Source organism: Neomonachus schauinslandi, chromosome 4, assembly GCF_002201575.2.
Source record: "Neomonachus schauinslandi chromosome 4, ASM220157v2, whole genome shotgun sequence".
Classification (NCBI taxonomy): Eukaryota; Metazoa; Chordata; class Mammalia; order Carnivora; family Phocidae; genus Neomonachus; species Neomonachus schauinslandi.
Window position 1 is genome coordinate 32,975,294 of NC_058406.1, and position 17,296 is coordinate 32,992,589.

Consider the following 17,296-nt stretch of genomic DNA (forward strand, 5'->3'; position numbering starts at 1 on the left):
TTTCACCATTCCCCACACACATGACCTCTCCTTTTTCCGTCGTGATTTTATTAAGAGCTTCCTAATAAGTCCCTCTGTCCTCCAGTTTGCCATGTTCCTAATCCTGCAGTGGGTCTGGTGCTCTAAGAATAAAGCCCAGACTCCTGAACTTGGCCCACATGTCCCTGCTGCTCTGACCCATCTTTACATCTGGGGCATCAGCTCCTGCCTCTGTCCCCCCCCACACATGTCTCGTGCACTCTTGCTTCTAGGCTCAGTCCAGTGTAGTGTCCCCTACACCACTCCTCGGGACATACTCACAGACTGACATAATCCTGTTCATTTGGCAGATCAGCTGGGAGTTCTCAGCCTCTGCTCATCTCAGATGGGTGTACCACTTCTGTAATTGTCCTCAGAAAACCCTTGTTCCCTGCTGACTGGCTGCTCCCATCCCAGCCATCAGCTCCCTAACGGTCCTTAGCACTTGTCCTCTAGACTCTAAGCTCCTGAGGGCAGGAACTATGTCAGTCTTACTGAGTTTCACAGAGTTGTTAACACAGTATAATTCCCATACATATTTGTTATGTGGAAGGAAGGAGGGAAAGAAGAACAGGAGGGAGGGAAGGAGGAAAGAGAGAGGGAAGGGGGGAAGGGAGGAAGAAAATGGAACCCTGTATTCAAATCTCAGCCCTCCTGTTTACTAATTGTGTATCTTGGAAAACTCTCTGAGCCACTTTTTCCTAAACGAAAGGAGGATAATAATGCACGCAACAACCCCAGTAATAATAGTGACCACACGGTGGTGAGGCTACCAAATAAATGTGTAACCTTCCAGTCTTTCTTTGGAGTTTGTGTAGCCGTCTGAGGCCAAAGGGTGGCATTTTGGCTGTGGGGCTCACAGTGGGTGATTTCTCCCACCCCCAAAGACAGCCCTTCCTTCTCATCCCTAGCTGAACTCACCTCGTGGGGACTGTCTCTGTAAACTTTACATGCTATTTTCTTTTTCTAGCCTGATCGAATTTCCAACCATCAGTTCCCCGGTCCCTTCCTATGAACAGGTCATGTTGGCCAGTAGCCACAGCCAGCTGGCCATGCCCCAGGTGTTCGCCCTTGCAGCCTATTCAAAGGGATTCGCCTGTTCTGCTGGCCCAGGCAGAGTTTTACTGTTTGAGAAGATGGAAGAGAAGGATTTTTACCGAGAGAGCAGGGAAATCCGGGTAAGGAGGGGAGGAAGAAGCAGAACTGGGGTCCTCCTGGCGCGTGTTCTCCATTAGCAGAGAACTGACAGGGAGTTTGCTGGGAGGAAAGGGCTGTAGGGTTGAGTGGAGATGGGGACTTGAGCCATTTGTCCCTGTGGGGAGTTTTCAGGATAGGGTGGACAGAGTGGGGCTTAAAATTGGGAGGATCTGGATTTGAATTCTGGAAGAGAACTTTGGCAAGTTATATTTTTTCTTTGAAGCTTAGTGTTCCAACAAAAATCGTATTATGATATATACTGATACTTAACGTCTGGCACATAGGAAGCATTCAGTAAATGTTTGTGGAATAAGTGATACAGACCGCTATAGAGAGAGAACATCTGTGCTTGGGGAGGATCCAGGAAGGCTCTGGGTGTTTGTGGTCATCTCTGGGGAGGGTCCTAGAGGAAGGGTAACAATTGATGGGAGGGAACAGGTTAGGAATTGCAGGTGGAAGGAACAGGTGAGGCAGAGGCACCATGGACAGGGAGCAGGTGGTGTGTCTGGGAGATATTCTGCTCCCCGGTGGAGAGGAACTGAAATCACTTGAAAGGCAAAGATGGGAGCTAAGCCTGGTGAAAGATCTCAAATGCCAGCCTGAGGAGTGTGCGTGTAATTCAGCAGACAGCCTGCTTTTGAGCGCAATCTGCCAATGGTGTATAGTTGGGGGGGATTTGGAGGCACTAGGTGTGGGGTGGCTACAAACGCACAGACTGAGCCAGACTTGACTCTGACGTTATCGGTGAAGTGACTCGAGACGAGTTGCTGAATCCAGCAAAACCTTGTTTCTTCCTGAGAAAGTAGCCCATCCCTGGTGGTTATCAAAAGGATGAGCCAACACCTGTGTAAATCTGTGGCAGTGCTTGGTGCTCAACAAATGATAGCAATCACTATCGCCATGCTTCGGAATCAGTTAAGAAGCTTTGTTACTTGAGCCAAGCAGTACTGAGGTCTAGTTACGGCAATGAATAGCAGGGAAAGTGGGAAGGAAAAGAGCCTTTGTGGAGGTTAAGCCTGCAGAACTTTCCCTGAGTAGACGTGGACAGCCAGAGATAAGGAGCTCCCAGAAATGATGCCTTGGCTTGGAGACTGGATGCCTGGGAAAAGATACCAGTGGTAGGAAAATGGGGGTAGGAGCAAAGTGAGTGGGAACCATGGGGAATTATTAGGAGTTTACATTGCCTACTTCCAAAGCAATTCATTCTTGTTTGATTATTCACTTCACAAATATATGTTGAAGGTTTGCCATGTGCCAGGTTCTATGCTAGGGGCTGGGGTGCAGTAGGGAAAGCAAGCACACTAAGAGCAAGCACACTAAGAGTCAATAGGCAACCAAATGAATATGAACTGATTGTCATGTGCGGATCAACACTGTGAAGAAAATAAAGCCAGGAAAAGGACAGGGAGTGAGAAGGTTTCTGTTCTAGAGAGAGTAGCTTGGGGAGGCCTTGCTAAGGAAGTTGACATTTTACCAGGCCCCGGAATAAAGTGAGTCAGTTGGCAATGTGGGTTAGACTTTGGGAGTTAGATCAATATGTACACACAGACACACACACACACATAGACATACACACACACACACAGCACAGAGTGCTTAGCTTGTGTCTGGTACAGAGCCAATGCTTTGTTTACTGTTTTAAGGGTTTATCATTGTGATTACTTTCACTACTGCTGCTTTCATTGAAACCCTCATATTAGGCAAAATCACTGACAGATAAAATATAGAGACGGAGAAGAAGAGGCCTGAGGACAAAACTTAGCGTTTCCTAATTTAGAGCCTGAGACAGAATGAGAACCCAGCAGAGGACACTGAGAAGTAGTGGCCATTCACTCACTCATTGAACAGATGGCTGTGGCATACCCACCATGGCCCAGGCTCCGTGCCTGATGCCTGAGATAGATGCATCAGTCATGGCCGCTTCCCCCAAGGACCTCCCTGTCTCTAGAGGAGAGCAGCAAGGCAGCACTTACTCTTTCGTTGAGCACTGCTACGCACTAGGTACGATGCTGGGCACTGGGACACAGACAAGGTCCTCAGTCTGTGGGTTCCCATTCTGCTTTACACAGTGTGATAAATGTGGCAGCAGAGGACAGCTCCCTGGTGAGCACACTGAGGTAAGATTAGGGCCCACCCAGCCCAGGGCAGGCAGGGCAGGATATTTCTCCCTCCCAGAGCCCTCACTGTGCTGGCAGAGCCGGGGGGGTTGACTATGGGAAGAAGGAATAGGGGGTATACAGGAGGACAGAACTCCAGGCAGGGGGAGGGAAACATGAGAGCCTGGTGTCCTGGCCCCCAGGGAGGCAGGTGCTGCCATCACTGCAACAGGATCTAGAAAAGTCAAGAAGATGAGGACGGAGCAGGAGCCTCTGGCTCTGGCAGGAAGGAAATTTCTAATATTGATGAGGACATTTCAATAAGTGATGCAGTGGGAGGAATTAAGAACTGAGTGTGTGGTAAGGATGTGGAGATGGTATATGCAGGCCAGCCTTTCAAGAAGTTTGATTGTTAGCAGACAAAAAGCAATGGCAGGGGGAAAGGAAATCTGAGATTATAATGTCTACTTGGAAACTCCAGGCCCTTTCAGGGATTGCTGGCTGGGCTGCTGTATGACCCCTTTTCTTTTCTCTGCCCTACATGGAAGAGGGGCTGTCACCTTCCCCTCTGCTGCCCCGAAGTACACTTGGTGTGCTTGACCACATGCACTGGGCTTCTGACAGATGGGCAAGAATGGGATTTAAACTAACCCTTGTTTTCAGAGGGGATCTCCAACTGAGATGTAGACTGTGATCATTTTTATACATGCTACTGTCTCTTAGTCAGCCACTCATCACGTTAGGGTGAATACAAAACCCACAGAAACAGAAGTGACTCAAACCCTCCCTTCTCCGCATCTGAGGAGGATCCTTGGAAGCATGCTGGTCTGGGAGTCTGTAAACTAAAAGTATCTGAGAGAACTCTGAAAGTCCAAGGACACACTTATTGATGATGTGGGAACATTACTAACAGTTATTTTGCATCTTGGGCAGATTCCTCTGGACCCACAGAGCAATGAGCCAAGTCAGTCTGACAAGCAGGACATCCTCTGCCTGTGCTTCAGTCCCTCAGAGGAAACCCTGGTTGCCAGCACCAGCAAGAACCAACTCTACAGCATCACCATGTCCCTGACAGAGATCAGCAAGGTGAGTCTTCCCCAGTAACACTTCCTTCCAGCCCAAGGACTGGTTACCATGTGGGCAGATTTTTAATCCAAATTTGCTGAGCATGGCTCATTCAGCCTCTTCATAAGAGCAAAAGAAACTCTAATCTTAAGATTTCACTGTAGACACACTCTGCTATCCTCAGTGGGATTGTGATTGCTGCAGCCTCCTTGGAGGACACATTGGAGTTGTCTGTTGGATTTAAATTGTACATCTCCTTTAACCTTGCAGTTGCACTTAAGAGAATTCAATGTACAACTATAGCTGCTCATGTACACAAAGACATATGTATATAAAGAAGTTTATTTTTCCTTTTTTGTTTTTAAATAGCAAAGAAAGCTAGCATAAATACACTGCAGACATTGCAACAAAAAAGCACTATCAAAGATGAAGAGAATCACTTTGAACTTCCAAAAGGTTCACTTCATCAAGAAGATATTACAATTTTAAAACTGTATGCACCTGATAGCATGCACTCAAAATATATGAAGCCAAAATTGACAGAACAACAAGGAAAATAGACCATCTACAATCAGAGTAGGAGATCTTAACATATCTTTCTCAGTAATGGTGTTTTTTCTTAAATAATAGGTTTATTGAGTATTTATTGGTATTTATTCCCATGCTATACAATTCACATATTTAAAGTATACAATTCAGTGGTCTTGAGTGTATTCAGAGAGTCGTGCAACCATTACCACAGTCAATTTTAGAACATTTTCATTGCTTCTGGTTCTTTTTTGTTTGTCCCTGTGGATCTGAATTACCATCTGAAGTCACTTCCTTAGCATACAGATTTGCTCCCACCTACCATCTTTTTGCTGTTACTGGCAAATACATTTCCATGCACCCAACAATGCATAACATACATATTGTTTTATATAGTGGCTTTTTCAGTAAGGTTAAAGAAGAGTGGGGATAAAATATGTGTTTATGTTATCTTTTATAATGACGTAATACCTTTACTGGTGTTCTTTGTGTTTTTTGGTGGATTCAAACTACTCTCTGGGGTCACTTGCTTTCAACCTGAAGAATCTCCTTTAGTATTTCATTTAAGGCAAGTCTGCAAGCAATAAACTCTTTTAGTTCTTGTTGGGAATGTTTTTATTTCACCTTCATTTTTAAGAGATAGCTTTGCTGGATATAGAATTCTTGATAGACAGTTTTTTCTTTGAATACTTTGAACATGTTATTCCACTCCCTTTTGGCTTCTATTATTTTTGCTGAGAAATCTGCTGTTATCTTGTTGGAGTTCCCTTGTAACTGATCAATCATTTTGCTCTTGGTGCTTTCAAGGTTTTTTTTTTTTCTTTTGTTTTGGTTTTTGATATTTTTACTATCATATGTCTGTGGATCTCTTTGTGTTTATCTTTCTTGGAGTTCATTCAGCTTCCTAGATGTGTACATTAATATTTTTCAATGAGTTTGGGAAGTTTTCAGCCATTATTTATCCAAATATTTTTCTGCTCCTTTCCTCTGGTACTCCCATTGTACATATGTTGGTGTGTTTAGTGGTGTTCCACATTTACCTGCAGTTCGGTTCATTTTTTCTTCATTCTTTTTTCTGTTTTTCAGATTGTGTAATCTTTATTGATCTGTCCTTAACTTCACTAATTCTTTCTTCTGCTAGTTCAGATCTCTTTTGAGTCCCTCTAGTGGATTTTTCAGTCCTGTTATTGTACTTTTTACCTCCAGAATTTCTTGTTTTTGTTTCTGGTTTTTTGGGTTTTTTTTGAGAGAGAGAGAGAGCATATGCACAAGGGGGGGAGGGGCAGAGGGAGAGAATCTTAAGGAGGCTCCATGCCCAATGTGGAGCCTGATGCAGGGCTTGATCTCACAACTCTGAGATCATAACCTGAGCTGAAATCAAGAGTCAAATGCTTAACTGACTTGAGCCACCCAGGCGCCCCATGAATTTCTATTTTTTAAACAATTTTTATCCCTTTTTGATGTTCCCTATTTGATGTGACATTGTTATCAGAAGTTTCTTTACTTCTTTAATCATGATTTTCTTTAGTTCTCTGAACAGATCTATAATGGCCACTGTGAAATCTTCGTACCTTAAATCCAATATCTGGTCACTTTCACAAGCAATTTCTGTTGCCTGTGTGCAGAAAAATGCAAATTAAAATAAGTCTGAGATCTTTTTTTTCCCAGTGACACTTTTCCTTGCTTTAATATTATCTTTTTCTGTTTTTGAAATGAGCTTTCAATTACAAAATAGCAAACTACACTCAAAAATGCCAGCCATTGGCATGCTATGGAGAAGCTCACAAGTAAGGACAGAGAACAGCATCCCATGGGAGGAGGTGGGAAGTGATTGAAGCAGTGGTTACAAATGTTCACAGGAAGCTAAAACTATCCAAAAGGTTGTACCTTAATGTTAGCCCAGGTTAGACTCATCACTACCTTGGGGGGTGGCCTCAGTGTGTTTGGGTTCAGATTCTACAGGGCAATACAGTTTCTTCCAGTTAAGAGTTCTTGGCTTGCAACAATCACAGGGGAGCCAGATGGCACTGGACCAGTCTAGGCTATTAGCTTTTCAAAATGCTGTTGTAGATGTACAGAGAGACTTCAGGAGCTCTACACTTCAGTGACAGTGTGCAACTTGGGTTTCCTGGCTGGATACATAGCTCAGCCAAAATCCAAATGCCATCAGTGAGCTTTAGGGATTGGTACAGCATGTTCTGCCCTTCCACATTCCTCTTGGCAGTAGTATAAACATTGTTTTGCAATTTGCTGGAAAATGTCAGCATTTAAATGACATTGTTTTCATTGGGAACATCCTTCCATGTTGCAAGGAAGACCTGGTGCTTCATTTTGCCATTTTCTACAGAAAGCACATTGAGTGGAATGAGGCAGCAGAAGTAGCCTCAGGGTGATATACTACACCTCTGGTTCCCCAGACAGCAAAGTGACAAGTGGAAGGGCCAACTTTTTCAGTAGCATATTATAGTAGTCAGAGTCCTTGGGTAACAACTCTAGAAACTTCATTAGCTAAAAGCACCAATGCTGAGTTGGCAGGAGATAGCCAGAGAATTACATGCTCACAGATGCTCTAACCTCCAAGGCATCTTTAGGGTTGTAACTAGATAGTCCAAAATGAAAATCTGGCCCCATTCAGTGCACTCATTTGGGGGTGTCAGCAGCTTATTGATGTTCTAGGTTCAGATCGAGCAGGTTGCTGTTTAGGTGAGATTCACTGATTTCAGATAATGCTACTAGAGCATTAGCCACCACCATTGGATTTGAATCTGCTATCAGATCCCACACAAAATCCAGAAATCCCTAATCTTCCACCATCTGGGCATTGATATCATGGAATTTTGCCACACAAAACTGCTGCTGCTGTTTTCCAAACATAGGGATCTTCTTCCTTCAGGCACTTGCAGGGGGCGCACAGCGATCTCGTGTAATCTTGTCCACCCAGATGCACCCCATGGTCCTGACTGCCAAGGCCCAAATTAGAGGATAGGGATCTTCACAATCCACATAGCTGTTGACAGCCATGATGGCCACGTCTGGCTGACTCTTGGAGTAGTTCATCAAATAGAGGTACATGAGCTTCTTCAATTCCAGACTGTTGGTTTGCATACAGTTCATTACATCTGGAAAGAAAGAGCTGACATCCTTCCCTACAGTCATGGCAACAATCACTTTCTTCACAGCCTCCTTCCTCTTTTCTTTCTTTTCCTTATTGAGTTCAGCCTTCAATTCAAAGATTTCTCCTTTTTTATTGATTGTGAAGTGCTTGGAGTCAGTCATGGTTTTGGATCTTTTTAATTCAAATTCAATTAATATATAGTGCATTATTAGTTTCAGAGGTAGAGTTCAGTGATTCATCAGTCTTATATAATACCCAGTGCTCATTACATCATGTGCTCTCCTTAATGTCCATCACCCAGTTACCCCATTCCCCCAACCCCCTCTCCTCCAGCAATCCTCAGTTTTTTCCTGTGATTAAGAGTCTCTTATGGTTTGTCTCCCTCTCTGATTTCATCTTGTTTTATTTTTCCTTCCATTTCCCTATGATCCTCTGTTTTGTTTCTTAAATTCCACATGTGAGTGAGAGCATATGATAATGGTCTTTCTCTGACTGACTTATTTCACTTAGCATGGTTTGGGATCTTTAATGTGCGCCAGAGGCAAGGGCAGGGGGGGGCCGCAGCAGCCAGAGAGCATGGCCTGAGTGGTGGGGTAATAGTTTCCTGCATGTCACAACTGAGAGGCTTCTTTATAAGAATTATTTTTATTATATTACCAAAAATTAGAAAGTCTGATCTCACCAGAGATTTCCGAGAATAAGGGAAAATGGGAATCCTTTTTTTTTTTATTTTTTTTTTTATTTTTTTTTTATTTTTATTTTTTTTAAAGATTTTATTTATTTGACAGAGAGAAACACAGCGAGAGAGGGAACACAAGCAGGGGGAGTAGGAGAGGGAGAAGCAGGCTTCCCGCAGAGCAGGGAGCCCGATGCGGGGCTCGACCCCAGGACCCTGGGACCATGACCTGAGCCGAAGGCAGACGCCCAACGACTGAGCCACCCAGGCGCCCCTCCTTTTTTTTTTTAAAGATTTTATTTATTTATTAGAGAGGGAGGGAGAGAGAAACAGCATGAGAAGGGAGAGGGTCAGAGGGAGAAGCAGGCTCCCTGCCGAGCAGGGAGCCTGATGTGGGACTCAATCCCAGGACTCCGGGATCATGACCTGAGCCGAAGGCAGTTGCTTAACCAACTGAGCCACCCAGGCGCCCGAAAATGGGAATCCTAATGTGATGATGACACAGGTGTTCTAGAGAGCAGTCTGATAGTTCCTGGTCAAATAGAGAAGGCATACATCTTGTTACCCAGTGTTCTGCCCCTGGATGCCTACCAGGAACTACATCGTGCTGGTCTGCTAAAGAACATGCCCAAAGGCATTCACCTTGATGTTCATAATAAGGAGAGTTGAAGACAGCCCAGATGTTTATTCCTAGGAGTGATAGAGAAGTGAAGTGGCGGGATGCATACTACAGAATACCAAGCCTAAGTTAGAAGTGATGATTATACATATGACAACATAGATGGTTGAGAGAAAAAAGTAAAACTACAGAATGCAATCTGAAGCACAATGCCATGTATGGAAATATCCAAGGACATAAATGAGACACATTAATTGGTGCCTTTGATAAGGGAGGAACAAGAGTGAAAATTAGAGAACAAAGGAATGAAATGAATACAAAATAAAAATTGACCATACATGAATTGATTATGACAGTCTACAGCTCTGTGCCGGAGATACAAAATAAAGAAAACAAAGATACAAAATCAAGGAAATAGGAGACAAGGTCATCAGATGAGCTTTGGGAATGGGGGAAAGACGAAGAGAGTTTGGAAGGCCTGGAAAGAGAATAAATGGCATGAAATCAGTATCTCTTGTAGATTCAGAAAGTGAACTTACTGAAAAACCTGGTGGAGTTACCGGGTCCATTGGAGGCTTGCAGTCATGAATTCTAAGTGAAACCAGTAAGCCTGCTTCCCTGATTCTCCATCATTGTACAGCTTCTCAGGCAGAGTGCAGAAAAAAGACAAAAGAAAGAGAACTGCTGCTGTTTTTAAGAGAAGCGAGATTTGGGGGTGTTTAAAAGCTGATAGGAATGTACCAGTAGAGACAGGGAGGTTGAAGATATTGGAGAAAGAAGGGGTAAGACATGGAAAAGATTGGGAATAATTGTGCCTGCCCCCCGACCCCAGCACAGCACCTTTTCCTCCGAGGTAGTAGGGAAGGATGAGTGGATGGAGGTAAGCTGATAAGTGGGAAAGGGCCAGGATTTGAGGGAATCCCCACCCCAGCCTTCATCCTCCTTGTGAATGGACCTAAAATCCATGCACCTCATTGAATTTCCCAGCCATCACTCCTCATTCGGGTGTCCCAGCGATAATGCCCCCGGTTACAGAACATGTGGAACCCACACAACCATTGTAGCAGAATACATTTTCATTTCAAATCATTCACCCAGCTCTCACTGCTGCCGGTGACAGAGCAACACCATCTCTCTGGAGAGAAATTTGGCATACCTATCAAGGTCTTTAGAATTTAGAATGACCTTCCCCCCCAGTATTCTACTTGTAGAAATGTATCTGTTGTGTCAGTCCCAGCCTGCTGATAGTGATGCTATTGGCTAGGGATGCCGGAGGCACTTGCCCAGACCCATTCTACTCCTAGCAAACCCCAGACGTTTCTCCCACCAGGGCCAGTGATGTGGCTGGACCGGACCTTTTGTTTCTTACTATGATACTTCGGCGAAAAACATCAGGGAACTTTGGGGGACATGACTTATTACTCACAGGCTCTGGAGGGTACACAGCGCACGTTAGGGCCACACTGTGAGGTCATGGCGGGGAGCGTGGGGCGTTGCCTTTATGAGGCTGTAAGGGTGGGATGTCTAGGGTTTTGTGGGTTCACTCTTTATTGGCTAATTTAAAGCCTAAGGGTGGGATTGAGAGCACAGGAAGGGAGAAGTGGGAGCAATCAAGCAGTCATTATCTAAATTATCCAGGGCATTCTGAGAAAGGGACCTCCATGGGTGGGGGCAGTCTACTTCCTTACCTGGTGGTTTTGCCAGCAGCTGACAGTATGTTTATTCAAGATGGATGCCTTTTGAAATGGGTGCCTACACATTCAAAAGCTTAGTGTTGTACACTCACACTGCAGGATCTAAGGAAGTAATCAGAGAGGTACACAGACGTACATGCAAGGATGTTTAGTCTAGTGTTACTCCTCAATAACAACAAAAATATGGAGGGGCGCCTGGGTGGCTCGGTCATCGGCGTCTACCTTCGGCTCTGGTCGTGGTCATAGGATCCTGGGATCGAGCCCCGCATCAGGCTTCCTGCTTCTCCCTCTCCTACTCCCCGCTGCTTGTGTTCCCGCTCTCTCTGTGTCTCTCTCTGTCAAATAAACAAATAAAATCCTAAAAAAATTAATGGAATCCACTGAAATGTTCCCACAGTAGAAGAATGGTATATCTATATTAAATTCTGGTATATCTATAGAATAAAATATTTTATCGCCATTAAGATAATGTTTCAAAATAAGAGTAGCATTGGAAAACATGCATGATATTAAAGCAGTCTTCCTACAGCCTGATTCCTGTGCACCCAGGCTAACTAATGTTCACGGTAGTACTGAGAGCTGAAGTGCACAGCCAGCCTTTTGCTCACTCTGCCAGATCTCACTCTGTGATTTCTCCAGGGGGAGCCCGCTCACTTCGAGTATCTGATGTACCCCTTGCACTCGGCATCCATCACCGGTCTAGCTACGTGCGTTCGTAAACCCCTCATTGCCACCTGTTCTCTGGATCGATCCGTTCGCATCTGGAATTATGAATCAAAGTAAGGATGAAAGGCTTTGGTACTGTAGTATGCAAGATTTCGGTTGTTAAATTTGTTCATGTGAATTATTTTAATTAGAGAGTTTTAAAATGTAATTACTTAGAAGCTTTCAGTTGGAAAAGATTTTTTTTTTAAGATTTTATTCATTTATTTGAGAGAGAGAGAGAGAGCACAAGTGGGGGGAGGGGCAGAGGCAGAGGGAGAAGCAGGCTCCACACTGAGCAGGGAGCCCAAAGCAGGGCTCAATCCCAGGACCCTGGGATCATGATTGGGGCTGAAAGCAGCTGCTCAACCAACTGAGCCATCTGGGCGCCCCGGAAAAGTTTTGTTTTTTTTTAAATCAAGCCAGGCAACTTACACGTTTCTCTTCTCTTTTTTGCTCGGGCTTGGCCTAGAAAATTGCTTTGTGTTTCATTAAGTGCTTACCACATGCCAGACACCATGCTGGACTCTAGGGACATAAAGATAACACTGCAGTATCTCACCTTCTCATATAACCTCCTATGTTCTTCCAGTTTTCCCATCCCCTCACTCCCACTAGATGTGTTTTTCACCATACGGAGCTCTTCAGACCACTCATTCCATCTATTTCTCCTTCTCCCCAGCCACCCTTAACTCCCTAGTGAATTTATCCTCCTGGCATAGATTCCCTGAGAATCTCCAACCTAGTTTGGCCCCACACCGGAATATCTTTGGTCTTTGTATATAGCTGCTGGGCTGCTGAAAAGAAACTGTGTGATCCTTCTGATTTGGGGATTCTAAATGGAGCCGTGCCTTCAGCATCACTAGACAGCTCATTGATCACTTCCCCTATCTTCCATACTCATTGCTGGACACTCTCAAATAACCAAAGTCCAGAAAAAAGGGGAACCAATCATTTTAAGCAATAAAGTATCTCAAATGCTATGACAAAAGTATTTGCCAGATACAGTGGAGGGCTCAAGGGAATTAGCAGGCTGGACTTCTAATTCAGTAATCGATCTCTCTCACAGCACACTGGAGCTATTTAAGGAATACCAGGAAGAGGCATATACGATCAGCCTTCACCCGTCTGGACACTTCATTGTAGTAGGGTTTGCTGACAAACTACGCCTTATGAATCTACTCATTGATGACATACGTTCTTTCAAAGAATACTCTGTCAGAGGATGCAGAGAGGTAAGATGCTGGAGATAAAGGTCCAGTTTCTTAGAAAACCAGGGTTGAAATATCAAGAACTAACACACTCTGGCGAGGTGAGACCAAAGCCTATCTTAGAGAACTTCAGTGGCTTTAAAAGAAAAAGGAAGAAATCCAGGTCTTCTCTCACTTCTTGAGCATATGGCTCCATCTCATTTTTCTCATGCTTATCAAGATATTTCATTGAACCCCAAACCTTGTGAGATCCCAGGTGTGATTAATCCTCTCTGTGATTGCAGAGGAACAAAAAAGCATCAAAAAGGAAAGTTGTCTCAGACTCAGGGTCCCAGCTGGAAAGGTGAGGTTGGAGACTGAGAGGGGCCAAGGAATATGCACGTTAACAGGGAGAAGCAGGAAGCAGCCCATCACATTTCCCCCTGAGATGACTGCAGAAACCAAACAGTGACTGAAGGAATTGCTTCCCCACTCTGAAACCTCTACAGAGACGAGTGAGTGCTGTGCTCTACCATCTAAGCAGCTTCATGGTCAGTGCACCTGGCAGTGGCAGCATCTTGGCCAGTATGAGCTACAGGAATAGCGAAGATGTCAGCCAGTCCTCAGTCCTATCTGCGCCTTCCCCCAATTCCCACTTCCACACCTGTTTTAGCTGGAACTCTTTAGGAAAAGGAGCTCTTGACTGTAACCTCCAGACTGCTCATTTCTTTCTTTCATTCTTGCTGTCTTGTTTTGCTTCTTTATAGTGTTCCTTTAGCAATGGGGGTCACCTGTTTGCTGCAGTCAATGGAAATGTGATTCACATTTTTACCACCACAAGCCTGGAGAACATCTCAAACCTGAAAGGACACACAGGGAAGGTAAGTGAGTGAGCAGTGTAGGGAAAGAGGGCCACAGAGTCAAGCATTACACTCACCGAGTGAACAAAAGAGAAATGAGTCCTTTCTTCCTGGAGTTCACTGTTTACGTGGGGGAAAGAGACAATAAAACAAAAGCACAGACTAATTACTAATTGCAGTAAATGCAGTGAAAGAAAAACATGGGGTGTTAGAGTAAATAATGAAAGAGTTAGCATAATTTAGATTGGGGTGTTCACAAAGGCTGGGTCCTAAAGGAGTAGGAAGGAATTAACCAGACAGAGCTGGTGGAGATCATCATTGCAGATAAGAATCCAAAGACCCTGGGATGAGAGATTGCATGGCTGTCAGAGGAACTGAAAGTCTGTGGGACTGGAACATGGATATCAGGATGAAACTCAGGAGCGAGCTGAGATTGGTGAGGTTAGCAGGGGCCCAAGTGCATGGAAACTTGCAGGCCTTTTAAAGATAAAAAAGATAAAGATGGTCTTTCTCCTCCTTGTTTCTTGAAACCATTGAAGACTTTCAGGAAAGGAAATAATACGACCAGATTTGCATTTTAGATTACTTTGGCTGCAGAAAGAAGAATGTATTGAAAGGGACGGGATGGAAATGGTAAAGAGAATATTGTGGATATCTACACTATTTTGGACCACGATGGAGGTGGGACAGATGGGGAAAGGTAGGTGGATTCAAAAGATATTTAGGCAGCAAAACCAATAGTTTTTAGACAGAGTGAAGGTGGGGCATGAAGCAAAGGGAGGGGCCAAAGGTTGAAAGACTAAGAAGAAGTCGGCAAAAGAATTTGGAGAGAAAAAGCACTTGAGAAAGAAAGGCATTTTAGGCAGAAGGACTTGTTAAAGATGATGGGAGTATAAAATAGGGTAGTGGTTTGGGATATACATGGCTGGAACATTGGGCACATTCCAGAAGTGGCGGAAGGAGCTGGTAAACAAAAAATAATGGAACTTCTCATTTTATTTATTAAAAATCTTATACAAGGGGGCGCCTGGGTGGCTCAGTTGGTTAAGCGACTGCCTTCGGCTCAGGTCATGATCCTGGAGTCCCTGGATCGAGTCCCGCATCGGGCTCCCTGCTCAGCAAGGAGCCTGCTTCTCCCTCTAACCCTCCCCGCCTCTCATGTACTCTCTCTCTCTCATTCTCGCTCTCTCAAATAAATAAATAAATCTTTAAAAAAAAAATCTTATACAAGATATTTAAGAAAACCTACAATAAACAGCCCACTTGATCATAAGATTATGAAAGCATTCCTTCTGAGATAGAGAATGAAACATGATGCCTTCTGTTAGCCTTATACTGAGTCCTAACCAATGCAACAAGGCAAGAAAAGGAAATACGTCTTAGTCCATGAGGCTCCTATAACAAAATAGCACAGACTGGGTAGCTCATAAACAGCAGAAATTTTCTCTCACAGTTTGGAGGGTGGGCAGCACAAGATCCAGGTGCCAGCATGGGTAGGTGTGAGGGCCTTCTTCCTGGTTGCAGATTTCTCATATCCTCACAGGGTGGAAGGGGTGACCTAGCTCTCTGGGGCCTCTTTCATAAAGGCACTAATCCCATTCGTGAGGGCTCTACCCTCAATGATCTAATCACCTCCCAAAGGCCCTATACCTCCTAATACCATCATCTTCGGGGGTTAGGATTTCAACATATGAACCATAGGGGAAGTGGGATGGGAGGTAAAAGACATAAATATTCAGACCATACAAAATAAAAGGCATAAAGATTGAAAAGGAATAAATAAATCATCACAGATAACATGATTGAGTATGTAGGAAACTCAAAGAATTTTCAGATAAACTATTAAAAATAGTGAATCTAGGAATACTGGAAATAATGTCACTATATTTTTTCACGTGTATTTTTACATAGTAGGAACAGACAATGCAATTTAAGTGGTGGAGAGGGAGCTGAGGAGGTGGGTAAGGATGTGCCCGACAGGGTTGGAGTCCTGGAAATACCAAAAGAGGTGGCCAGTGGGTCAGGAGGTTGGTTACTTATGAGGAGATTGAGAAAATAAGCAAATATACTGAAGATAATGGGAGGCAGGTCTCTCACTTCTGGAGAAGGGACTTACAAATATGACAAAGGGGAAAGCCTAGAAAGTTGTTTCTTTGTTTAGTGACCTGGCTGAACTAATTCTGAGAAGTCTTTCTTTCCCCTGCAGTGTGCAGCCTTGATGTCTCTGCTCAGATTTTTGTTCTTTTACTTTCCTTCTGGCTACCTAGGGGCTGCCCCTGGGTTGACCTGAGCCACTTATGAGTCACAGATTGTCCTTAGCCCCCCTGAGCCAGGTAGCCTTTCACCCTTTCCTGTTGGATTTGTGTGGCCGGGAGGCTGTTGTCACAGTGCATGGAGTTCACACTTTTTGTTCACTTGTTCAGCCAGAGATTGATTAGTAGTTTGGAGGTTCTCTCTCTGACTGTACCCAAGAGAGTGCAGCCTTAGTCATGCATACAGTCTTCTAGGCTGCCAAGAGTAAGTGTGATTTTTATCTCTAAGCCTGGCTTCCTGGGAGATGCCCGTGCACCAGAGGAGATTATTATTCTGTTAGCATTTGGTCAGATGTTATGTTTAAACCCCTTGTGCCAGTGAGCCTTCTGCCTTGTGTTAAGGATCCCTGTGCAGCTTAGGAGATGCTTTCAGGTTCTCCCCATATCCTGCTGATTGCTCTTGAGTGGGTGTGGCTGAGCACATGCACACAGCCCTCCCGACCCCCAGAGTTGTCTCTGTGATTATGGAAGGGCTCTTCCTGACCGTCTCTTTCCCTTGTTCTATAAAATTCTTACGCTCTGCTATTTTGCTTATATCGTGGACATACCAGCCTTCTCTTAATTGCTCTCCACCAATATCTCCATCATTTAGACAGTGCCCAGAGGGTGGGCTTCTTCATGCCATGTTCCAAATAAAGTCAGTTTTGTGTTTGCTGAAGGGCACGCACCAGGAAAGGACATGCTGCCTCAGTCTAGTGGAACACGTGAGGAGTGCACCCTCCTTTCCCGAAGGAGGGGTGTGCGTGTGTGTGTGTGTGTGCGCGTGCATGCATATTTTTACTGAGTATGTCTTCATCCCCTGTAGGTTCGTTCAGTTGTGTGGAATGCGGACGACAGCAAACTGATTTCTTGCGGCACAGATGGTGCCGTATATGAATGGATTCTGTCCTCTGGAAAGAGAGAGACAGAGTGCGTGCTGAAGTCCTGCAGCTACAACTGTGTTACTGTCTCCCCTGATGCCAAAATTATCTTTGCAGTTGGATCAGACCAGACCCTCAAGGAGATTGCAGACTCTTCGGTGAGTCGGCCGGGCCCCACCTCCCGGCTGCTGCCTGGGTCTGCAGAAGACAGCCTCCATGTGGGCCGCAGGAAGCGTGATGGGAAGAGGGCTCGTGAGAACAGGGCCCCTTCTTCTCGGGATAACATCCCGCCCCTCATGCCTTTTGGGTCAGCTCAGTCATTGTTACGCCTGGTATTTCCTGCCCAGCGGCTTACCTGACTGGT

The 17,296-nt window shown here is 44.6% G+C and overlaps 1 protein-coding gene across 1 annotated transcript in view; it reads left to right on the forward strand.

Moving 5' to 3' along the window:
* CFAP57 (cilia and flagella associated protein 57) overlaps nt 1-17,296 on the forward strand; it is a 65,815-nt gene that overhangs the window by 6,955 nt on the left and 41,564 nt on the right. The window contains exons 4-9 of the mRNA XM_021683798.1: nt 989-1,196; nt 4,245-4,397; nt 11,648-11,787; nt 12,780-12,945; nt 13,668-13,781; nt 16,878-17,090. Coding sequence (XP_021539473.1) covers nt 989-1,196; nt 4,245-4,397; nt 11,648-11,787; nt 12,780-12,945; nt 13,668-13,781; nt 16,878-17,090 — 994 coding nt within the window. The remainder of the gene's footprint in view (nt 1-988; nt 1,197-4,244; nt 4,398-11,647; nt 11,788-12,779; nt 12,946-13,667; nt 13,782-16,877; nt 17,091-17,296) is intronic.